The sequence below is a fragment of the Mytilus edulis genome, chromosome 4 (assembly GCF_963676685.1).
Source record: "Mytilus edulis chromosome 4, xbMytEdul2.2, whole genome shotgun sequence".
Taxonomy (NCBI): Eukaryota; Metazoa; Mollusca; class Bivalvia; order Mytilida; family Mytilidae; genus Mytilus; species Mytilus edulis.
The window spans coordinates 92,822,533-92,834,538 of NC_092347.1; the positions used below are offsets into that span (position 1 = coordinate 92,822,533).

Consider the following 12,006-nt stretch of genomic DNA (forward strand, 5'->3'; position numbering starts at 1 on the left):
TTTTGTTCTGGTCATAAAACATTAAGAGACCCAAAACTAAGAAATATCTGTTACCAAATATTTAAATATAAAAGCTGTTTTTATACTTAAAGAATCAGAATTTAGACAAAATTAACAGTAACAAATGTTCCCTTTATTCAGTTGGTTAGTTAAGGTGTCAAATAAGCTACGAATCCTAAACAGCTAAAACAATAAAATATATCATATACTTTGTGTCATTTGTTATTGTTTTTGTTTTTTTTTCATGAGCTTTTCTTCCAAACTGATAGAGCAATTATTTACAGTTTGTTCTTATGTTGTTATACCACGGTTTACAAATACAGGGTGCGAGCGACCTACATAGTAGATTGAGGGGGCCCCCTATTGAATGTACGTTTACAGTTCATTTGAAAATTTTATTATATACAATCCATAGGGTATTCATTAATTTTTCTTTCATTTAATCTTACCAAATTTTTGGGGAACATTGTCCTTTTTTCATTAATTCTTTTGATACCAAATACTTGGAGAACATTGTCCGTTTTTCATTTAATCTTCTTATACCAAATACTTGGAGAACATTGTCATTTTTTCATTAATTCTTTTGATACCAAATACTTGGAGAACATTGTCCGTTTTTCCTTAATACTTTTGATACCAAATATTTTGAGAACATTGTCCGTTTTTCTTTAATTCTAGGAAACACTTCCCTTTCTTTTGTTATTAAATCGTCTGAAACCTTATGCTTTGGAGACATTGTCCTTTGTTTCGTTCAATCTTCTGATGCTTGGTGGTTGTTGATTCTATCACAAGGACAAGTTACGCGTGATGTTAGCGGGCTAGGTCTTTACAATAAAACAGTAACACATATAATTGTGAGCGATTCTTCTAAGAAAGTGCTTTGATGTTTCGCTTATATCATCCATCAAAACTTACAATTACTAATTAGCTTTTATTGGTTCAATATTATTTTATTTTATTTTATGTTAAGGATGAATTCAGAAGGATTGGCGAAATTTTACCTTTTCATTAACTCGAGTAATTTGTCGATCGATTCCTACATATTTTTCAAAGACAAAGTCTGCAGTACTTTACGAATTATATGATATAAAGAATTGTCATAGAATATCAACTATACCACCAACCAGAATAACAGTAGTCTATCGGTGTTGACATGAATATCAATTATATGGTCATTTTTATGAAATTCCTGTTACAAAACTCTGAATTTTTCGAAAAACTAAGTATTTTCTGATCCCAGGAATAGATTACCTTAGCCGTATTTGGCACAACTGTTTGGAATTTTGGGTCCTCAATGCTCTTCAACTTTGTACTTGTTTGACAAAAAAATGTCAAAACTGGACCATTGTCATATAGATTACACCTAAATGCGACCAAGCTTAGCGAAAGGTAGTGCGACGTAATCAGTCAAACAAACTTTATTGGATTAACTTGTAAAGAACGATCGTTTTTATTGGTCAATTCAAACCTTCGACCTCACACCTGCGAAAATAGAACACGCCTACTATAAAGATGAATGGACTGACCAGCATTCACATAGCCGGTCAAGGTTGTTATAACCTTCCATCGTCGTATTCTCGTACACTATTGTGTTCTTGATTATCCCATAGCAATCCTAGCTTGTATACATGTGCATGTAAAATTCATTGATTTTATTATTTTGTGCAATAGAAAAAATTAAACTTTAAAATCTTAACAGTTTTCACGTCGAAATATTTAAATGAACTGTATCCTCTCAGTTGGATCTGGATTACGAGATTTACCATTTTATTTTGAGGTGAGAGGACTTGAATAAAACATTTGGTTCTTTTTATTTTTTAGTTGTAATCTCTGTCCTGTTTTTATTATTGTTCAGTCTTTTCGGTCCTGCCTTTTTTTTTTTTTAAGTTTGTCCGGATTTTTTTTTTACATAAATCGTCATCCTTTTTTGCCAAGTGACTTATCCTGCCTTTTCATATCTTTCGCAAGTTCTTTGTATTCGACTAAGGATAGTGTGATTTTTTTCTGATTCAGTTTTCTTGATTTTGAAAAAAAAATCCGGAAATTCTAAGTAAATTGAGAACATGTAACCAACCATGCTTTGCTTAGAGAAAAATGGAAAAGTACTTTATAAACTCCAGCGATATACTTCGTGAATTTTATAATTAACTATTTTGCTATTCTCGGTTGAAAAACGAACGTATATTACATATTGTAAAGATTTAAATACAATGTAGTTACATAAAAAACAATCAGTTTTTAAAAGCGTTTTTATTTATTAAATGTATTGATAAAAAGGTTAGTCCATTCTTGTACATGCATTCAGTCTTCTTTAATTTCTTAATATTTCGTATATCAGTTTATCCTACATGTATGATTTTGTATTTCATTTTAAATACGAATGCATACTACACGTCACTTTGGCGGATAGTTCAACAATGTTATGTAAATCACTATTCTTATGGTATGAAATTTGAAATTAAAAGATAATTTTGCATCCAATTAAAATCGAAAACAGTACATTTATATTGTTATTATATTTCATCCTTTTGACCAAAGATTTGTAAAGTATACAAATCCTTGTTTCTGCGTTCGTATTACTGAATTTATTTCACTTGACTGGGCGGAGTTTATCCAGTTCGCTCATAATAACCCAGTCCATCTATAGATAGGTGTTTAAGGATACACTCATCAATGCATTGTCCAGTCATTCTTTTGTCAATTCCTTTGAGGTCACTGATAGGTGATTAAAAATCGGTAATAACTATAACGGCAATCATCGTAACCGCACACAGGACTTACTTCCATATGTCTAGGACAAAATACCAATGTGGTTATCGTATCAGTGGTATCGAAAGTTTTTTTAAACGATAAATGTAACCTGAGAATGAGGGAATCATACTGTCTCAGATAAGGATTATATAAAATATGGAAAAACGAATTCTTAAGCTATCCTATGTAAAAAGAAAACAATAAAAAAACACCAAATATTAATTTGTAAGAAATGGAAAAAAACCCAACATTCGTATGTGTAGTTACAATTTTTTCTTATTGTGATCTTTCCGTTTAAGTGTATCATTAATCAGCAGATACCAGTATATTGTATGTCATCGAAAGCATCGTTCACGCAATAATCAATGTTTTGACATGAATCATGCCTTATTAAGTATTTTTTTAAAATAAATGTGCATCAAAGAATACGGTGGGATGTACTAAGATAACATTTTTGCCTTTTCCGGCCAAATTGAGAGCAGAATTTGAATTTTCTTCTTTTTTCATCTCTTTTTGGTGATATAGCCCAAATACATATTATTCTTCCTGCCTGGTTGTCTTAATTTTCGGCAGTATGACTCTGGTGAAGATTATTCCAAAAATCGACACTGAAAGCAAAACAAATAAAACGTTTTACTTTTATTCAGCAATAAAGAAGTTTGTAGGCTAAATGTAATATCTCTTTATAGTATATTTACATAGATAAGGTTGATACATTTTCGCCTGATTTTTCTTCACCATCATTATTCTAATTTTACTATAAATTCGTCATGATTAGTTAAATTATAAAATAATGTTTCAAAATATATCTACTTAACACGCGATAAGAAGAAGAAAAATAACAGTTACATCTTAAAAACCCAGAAATGTTTCTAAATTTAAAGTACACAAGTGTACTAACGAAAACAACATATCATTAATCAAAACCGTGGTTTGATATTCTAGAACTATGAATGGCTAGTAAAAGTTTAACATATCTAATATTCTTTGAAATCCAAAGCAAACTTTATAAAAATTACTAAGCACTATAAAAATCAACATATATTCAAACAATCGTGCCCAAAAGGATGCAGTTAAAAAAGACGAATCGATCTCCCTTGTCATGACTGTCAACGATGATAAGTGATCTCCCTTTAATTTTATTTATTGGACAGGTTCATTAGCACAAGGAAGTGAAGCCTCTTATAAAACTTAATGCGAATCCGAACTGTGACAAATTGCCTTTTATTACAAGCATTAATTAGAAGTGGATTATTAAAACAATTCTTTGAGCTTTAATAAGTTAAACGTGCAATCATTTTCAATATATCTGCAACAGTAAAAAGAAAAATTACAAAAATATCGAACTGCAACGAAAATTCAAATGGGGAAAGTCCATTATCAAATGGCAATATCAAAAGATTGTTGGTTCTTCATATCTTTACATTTCAATTCAAAAGTTTAGGCTTCTCCATAGGTATTGTACGATTTGAACCAAACATGTTTTAACAGATAAAAATTGAAGTTTGTTGCACTCGAAAGTTAAAAAATAAAATTGTAAGTGCCATTGGAGTAAAAAATAAAACACATATATACTGCATACTATCCCCGAAGGTATTACACGCTCCAGAGTCAATTTTTTGACAATAAATATAAATCATGGACTGGTATACATCCGAATGTATTCATCTCATTTGACAGTTCCAAATTTTGGATTCTAAGAGTTTCTGTTGAAGTAAAATCATAAATGTGCATTGAATCTGATGTTCAGTAGTTGTCATTTGTTGATTTGGTTCAAATGCTTTTCTCGTTTCTCCTTTTTTTTTAATATAGATTAGACCGTTGATTTGTCCGGTTGAATTGTTTTACACTGATAACATTTTAGGATCCTTTAAAGCTTGCTGTTCGGTGTGAGCCATGGCTCTGTGTTGATGATCGTCCTTTGACCTGCAATGGCTTACTTTTATAAATTGTGACTTGAATGGAGAGTTGTCTCATTAGCAATCAAACTACATATTTCTATATCTATAAGAAGCAGAATCCACACAATTTGATCATAATACAGATTATGTGTCCAGGCTTGATAAGTTTTGTAAGCTTGGACACAGGATCCATAAGTTTTTAGATAGGATAGAATCTTCGCGTCTGGCGCAAATACATTTTTTCACTCCTGGTATCTATGATGAGTTTATCTACACGTTTTCCTTTATAATCATGAAACTGGATTCTACTTATTTACCAGAATATACTAAAATAAAAGATAAAAGTGCATACTCATATATATCTGATACAGTAATTAAAACTTAACACCTGTCTTTCCGTAGCGAAAAATAATATCATTTTACTATGTAATTAGTTAAATTATATCAAACAGTTTATTTCTAGCAGAATAAACCCGTCAGGAGTCTGTAATTTATTGGATTTCTTTTGTTGCAGTATATTATATTTGTTTTAAATTTGTTGTTTTGTACATAATTACAGCACGTACGAGAAAAAACTCTGAAAACAATTCGTAAAATAAAAAGCTTGAAAAAAAAACCCAAAACAAAACAACACAGAACATTTAACAGTTTAAAAGGGCCACACTTAAAAGCAAAATCATTGACTGTATTATTTTTGTACGAATGTGTTCATTACGACAACAACATGTTATTTGGTAGAATAGGCATTTTAATGTTCTCCTGTTTGATGAGACAGTTGCACAGTGCTCCTTCATCATACGGTACAATGATTTCCATGCCTTTAGTTGATAACATTGGAGCAACCTTAAAAGCCGATTTGGATGTAACCAAGATGAATAAATACTTGCATGAATATATTCAACAGGAAGTTAGCCTAGGCGTGTCGAAAGCCATGGCAGGAATGGTCGAAACAATGGTAGAAAATAAAACGCGTGCTGTCCAAACAGAACTTGAAGGTAAATAATTTCAATAACATCTGATGTATTTATCTTCTTTACTTTGGTTAACTTATTCATTTCTTTTTGTATCAGGAACAATACCTTTAAGTGCAATGAACAGTGTGTACTGATGATGTGACTGGTTGTTCGTCCGTCGTCCGTTTAAAAAAACAAACTTTTAGCAGACTGATCTTCTCTATATTTACATAATGATGTCTAGTTTCACCCCCCCCCCCCCTCCCCCCGTCGTTTACACAGGTAAATGACAGTCGCAGTTAGGTTTACAGAGAAAATTGTAGTTTTACGACTTTTTTAGATACATATTTATCTTAGAGATTTATGAGTAATACTTTTCTCTTTTCTGTTTACAACCGTCTCTGCAAATAATATTTTATGATAACACAAATGCTCTCGTGAAAGCACGGAAATGCAGAAACGTCAATCTTTTAATTTTCATATCTTGAATTGAACTTCAAATTGTAAACGGATAAGACAGTTTAAATTATTATTAATCACATTTGTCAATTAATGTTTTATCCAATTGGAGTGTAGTTTTTTTGACGGGTTATGGCTTATTCTTTCACTTTGGGAAGTAAAAGTTTTCAGGGTTTGGCAATTACTTTCAGACTAATCTTTGGAAGTTTTCGGTTGGTTAAAACCTTAACATTTAATGCACGTTGACTATTCAATCCCTTCCTTCGTCTTCGAATTGTGTAGCAGAAAACAGGTTTTTCTTTATTTTGACAATTTTTCTTTATGTCTAATGTCATTTTAATGTAATGTTTGAAATCAACCAATTTGATTAATAAGTCATTGAGATGTTAAATTTTAGAAATTGTGAACACTAAAATAATCAATAACTTAAATCTTTAAAAAGCATACTACCAATAATTCATAACCCCATTGACTTCAATGTAACATTCTGCAACCTCAAGCATTCAAAGCCGTAATGTTGTAACTTTGAATAAAGAAACAGTCATTACATGTCAAAACTATACCTTATTCTGACTTATCCGTAAACATTCAACATATCTTTAAATACATACTATAGCACACAGTTTCCCAGACGTTGTGTTGTACAGAAAACGGGTACTTCTGATCAATGCAAGAAGACGAGCTGGCCATCCTATTATTTTAACGTGTCATTTGTTTTATATTTAAAAGAAATCAAAAACAATAATTTTTCAGTGATCCCACGTTCTTAAGCTTTCATTTGATACAATCAATACCCAAATATATTAATCATTGACGAATTTATTGTTTGCGTAGAAATTATTTTGTTTAAGATATGTACTAACTTCTTGCATGTTCCTTATGACAGGGCTTGAGTGAGTGGTTCTTTTCCAGAAGATGTAGAAAATACTAACCCAAATTGAAATTCAATCTGATAAAACCCTTGTGAATGTTAAATTTTGATAAATGTCTTTGTTAATGAAACTCTCATGGCAAATTAGACTCTGTAATTTAAATTACTTCAACAATTTGTGAATTTCATTTCTAACCGATTATATACTTTTCAAATTTTTATCTCATTTTAATATGTCTGGCAAATATTTCATTTCGCCCAGTCTTTTCAGCTTCATCCATCTTATTGCGTAAAAACCAGGATTTCCAAGTTACTCATTTGGCTACATAATCACTCGTTAAACCCGGTTTTATGAGATGATAAGTTATTTTGAGTCATATCGTTACTTGTTGCTCTTTGGTTAGAAAAGTTGATATAACATTTAGAATCATGGCTATATTTTTCCTTATTCATTTTAGCAAAAATCGGCGATAAGATGAAACAGCTTAATCAGAAAGGTAAATATAAAAAATTAAAATTAAAATCACAAAAATACTGAACTCAGAGGAAAATCAATTCGGAAAGTCCATAATCACATGGCAAAATCAAATAACAAAACGCATCAAAAACGAATGGACAAGAACTGTCATATTCCTGACTTGGTACAGGCATTTTCAAATGTAGAAAATGGTGGATTGATAATATATCAACATAAAAATGCTTTAGCATTACAAAACAGCCTATGGTCAAATATTGCACTACAATATAACAATGTAAGTAATTTGTATTCCTAAATACATGTACGCTTGTTGTTAAACTTTTCCCAGCTTCTATTGGTTATTTCAATAATCAATTGAACCAAACAAAAAAAATAGCAATACACCAGTAACAGCCTTATAAATGCAAACTTCAATTATATTTTCGTTTGCAATTTGTTTTAATTATATTGATTAGTAGACTGGACCTATATTATGCATGACTTATCTATCATGTAGACAGGTTATTATTTGTGAATCTGATCTTTCAAGCTTTTAAACTTCAATTAAGATTTTTTATATGAGAATCGCGACAAGTGACTGCGAAAACAATCTCACATTTAAAAATCATGTGATAGATGAAAGAGACTAACTCTATTGGCAATCAATCGCAAAAAATATCTACTATTATTACAGATCAATTGAACAAAAAATGAATGACCCTCAAAGTAAACGGAACGTTTCTCACTAATGCTCACACATCGTTGTCAATATAATGGAATGTTATGCGACTGTCCAAATGAGAGGTTTAGCTAGATATAAATCAAAGTTTAACCTACCATTTTCTACATAAGAAAATGCCTGTACCAAGTCAGGAATATGACAGCTGACTTTGCGTTTTGGGTTTTCCTCGACGTGTGGTATTATTGTGAATTTTACCTTTTTCTCTAAGAATTCTCTTGTTGGTATTGTTTGTATGACCAGTAAAGAACTTATTTCCTTTTAAGTAGCTTTGAATAATAGGTTACTGAGCATTTCATTTTAACGAACGTTTGTTAAAATCTGTAAAATTGATATTGAAAGAAAACTATTATATCGAATATAAAAACTATAAGAAGACCGAGATCGTCTTTAATATTTTGGTAAGAAAGATTTCTGGTCTTGCCCTAAAAGAGTAACGAAAGATACCAGAGGAACAGTCAAACTCATAAATCGAAAATCAACTGACAACGCCATAGTTAAAAAAAGAAAAAGTCAAACAGACAAATAATAGAACACAATACACAACATAGAAAACTAAAGACTAAGCACCACAAACCTTACCAAAAACTGGGGGTGATACAAGTCACTTTAAGTTTGAAATGCTCGAAACTTAAGACGAAGAAGTGTAATACAAACGTTTTTTCTTCTTGTAATCGTCATTTTTAATCATATTTATTAAGCGTAGTAAATGTATCCATCCATCGACATTCCTTCTTTCCCAGTATAGTTCTGTTAACATAGCTTATAGATATAAGAAGATGTGGTATACGTGCCAATAAGACAACTCTCCATTCAAGTCACAATTTGTAAAAGTAAATTATTGAATGGTTTACCTCGTCCTCTTTTTTTGTTTATAAAAGCATGTTAAAATGTTCTTGGCCTTTCTAATTTTCTAAATGTCTTATATTGGGATTTATAGCTCTGTACGTTAATGTCACTGAACGTGTTTTTTTTTAGTTTTTATAATGCATTTGACTTTCAGTCTTAATTTAATTCCTGTCAGTTATGTACTTTTTATGTTTCATCTTGATGTCTCTTTCAGCATGCAATATGATTTTAAAGCCTATACATGTTAAAGTAATTTTTTTTAATGTTTACATTTCATAACATAAAAAATATTTTGAAATATGTTTCTGCACTATTCTTATTCAATACAGTCACACGGTACAACATATTTTAACGACAACTTTCGGAATTAAACGTCCTAGTACATCTCCACAGTTAGTATAAATGTTTTATCAGGCACACTTGTGTCTTTTCAGATAGAGAAAAGCATGCGTTTTTCGCACATCTGTCCTCTAACAAGGAAAATCTGATCGATGGAACAGTGGTTATATTTAACAGAGCACCACTCAACGTCGGTGGCGGATACGATACTGCAAGTGGAAAGTTTACATGCAAAGAAGACGGTTTGTACTTTTTCTCATGGACAACTCTATCAAATTCAAGAAAAGATTTTACAAGTGCATTATTCGTGAATGGAAATGGCATAGCAGAGAACATTGTAGACAATGACGAAACTATCGATACGATGACTGGTTCTAGCAGTGCTATATTTCAAATGAGAAAGGGAGATGTTGCATGGATAGGTGTTGTTGGAGCCGAAGGAACGTACCTTAGACATACTTGGACAAAAGGCATACCGGCATCTGTGTTTACTGGATTTAAAATTGATTGATGTATTTGAAACTAATTATGCTTATATGTTGTAATATATGGCTATATAAAATTTACTTGCAAATGTGTAACTATTATTTCTTTAAAGACTTTCCAATTCAATCGACATAGGTAAAAAAAAAATAGGTATGAACTAGACATACATTCCAAAAAAAATCCTATGATACTATTAAGAAAAAATATTATTTATAAAAAAAAAAAATGCGTAAAAAATGCTGTTTCCTTGTCTTTACAATTTCAATTATGAACTAACACCTTAAACTTTTACAAGAAGCTCAAGACGACCAATATTTCCGACATACGCAACAAGACAGTATAGTGAATAAATCATAAACACGCTTACAATGAAGGCATTGTCAAGAATTACTAGAAATACCAGGAAATCTGTTTAAAATAAGAAATATAAAAGACTAGATACCATTGAAATATATAAGCAACAACAAAACCTTAGTTTGATAACGATGAATAACCATGACAAAACACTGAATACCTATAGCGTTGTCGTTGGTTTTGTGATTTTCGTTTCGTATTTTCCTTTTTCCTTCGACATGTAATTTTGTATTGTCTCTTTGGTACATTTTGACTTTATTTTCGAAATAACTTGCAAATGCAGATTGCCTCCGAGATACCATATCAAACAAAACAAAAAAGGTCAATGGTGTAAACATAACTTCCCAATCAGGTAAACAAATGTAGTAAAAACAATATACCAGAAGTCAATTGTTGTTTGCCACTCCTTCAAACAAAATATATCTTTAGTTAATCTTTTGATGTCCCTTTCGTTCAAATAGCTTTTTAAGTTTCTATGTATGGATCCAAATGTTTAGGTTTGAGCGTTCCTTATGAGAGTAAATCCAATAAAGCGCCACAGAAAAAAAATAACAGAATAGCTTGATTTAAACTTATAACATTAAACGACAACACTTATAAATAATGACAATTAACAACAAACATTGGCTTCTAATTTCGGAAAACACCGAAAATATATGACTGGTGAAAAAAATCTGTACTCTGCGTTAAACAAAAACTGCGTTATGTGGAAGAACAACTGAAATCAACACTGCTTAAAGTTGACGATCACAATCACCAATAGGTTAACCGACATGAAGTGTCGGTATCTCATCTGACAGTCACGACATGCTGTGGTCGACTAAGATACCAGTAAAATCGCCTTACTTGTTATTCACTATTTGCTTCCTTTTTCTCGAAAATTAAAGTAAGTGTGAATTGACATAGAGGGTGATACATTTATACCAGGAGACCCTGTTTCCTTATCAAAGCGATGGAGGGCATTCGAACCCTTCCGTGTTGTGGTTGTGGCCGTGGTTTGTCTCTTCCTATTCTCTTTACCAGATTCGAACATTGGTAAACTACTGTCAATTTAAAATGGAACCACATAAAAAACAAATAAAAAAAAGACAAGCGGTTTGTTTCATTTAATCATTTGATTTTTTTACTTTTTCGGAAATAACTACCTCTGTACTAAATAATGAATTCTTTAATAAATAATACAAGGTTCGATTATTTTGTTTATTCATGTCGACTGGTAAATCATTAAAAAAATTATAATGAAGAAATAACAAAATTAACAAAAATAGTGAATTCTGCGAAAATTTCAAAACTTAAAGTTATATACCGTGTCAAAATTAAACGCTCAAACAACTGTCATATTCTTAACTTGGTACAGGAATATCCTTATGTTGAAAATGGTGGATAACTACTATGTTTCATTGTCAATATATGAAATTTGTTCATATGTGGTATTAATTAGAAACTATGTTTAGTGATGGGGCAAAAGAAGTAAGATGGTACAAGGACAATTGTTTATTAATATTTTCAGTCGATTTGATCGTCTTTTCTAAGGCTGTATGTTAATTTTATTAATCTGCGACATGTTTTGTATCTACTATTATTTAATGTTACTGTTGTTATTAGACAGTAAAAGGATATTGAATTATTCCACTAAATAAAATACTATTTAAAATTATGATCATAAAATATACTTTTAATACATATACATATATGCTCAAGACGCATGTTTATGGAAAAACCTTCATGAGGTGAACTTTTGTAGACGAAACACGCGTCCGGCGTACATAAAAAATTACAATCCTGGTATCTATGACGAGTTTATTTATAACCAATGGGTCGGTGCCACTGCTGGTGGATGTTCATAA

General features: G+C 31.1%; 1 protein-coding gene across 1 annotated transcript; it reads left to right on the plus strand.

Moving 5' to 3' along the window:
* The first annotated feature begins 5,335 nt into the window (after window positions 1-5,335).
* On the plus strand, window positions 5,336-9,893 carry LOC139518567 (heavy metal-binding protein HIP-like). The gene is made up of 3 exons (XM_071310053.1): window positions 5,336-5,647; window positions 7,394-7,432; window positions 9,415-9,893. The coding sequence occupies exons 1-3, from the start codon at window positions 5,377-5,379 to the stop codon at window positions 9,828-9,830; spliced, it is 726 nt and encodes a 241-aa protein (XP_071166154.1). The 5' UTR covers window positions 5,336-5,376; the 3' UTR covers window positions 9,831-9,893.
* The last annotated feature ends 2,113 nt before the right edge of the window (window positions 9,894-12,006 follow it).

Excerpts from the sequence above, each read along its gene's own strand:
- LOC139518567 (XM_071310053.1), top strand. The coding sequence starts at position 5,377 with ATGTTATTTGGTAGAATAGGCATTTTAATGTTCTCCTGTTTGATGAGA. Across the intron at positions 5,648-7,393 it reads TGTCCAAACAGAACTTGAAG|CAAAAATCGGCGATAAGATG; the intron begins GTAAATAATTTC and ends TATTCATTTTAG. Across the intron at positions 7,433-9,414 it reads GAAACAGCTTAATCAGAAAG|ATAGAGAAAAGCATGCGTTT; the intron begins GTAAATATAAAA and ends GTGTCTTTTCAG.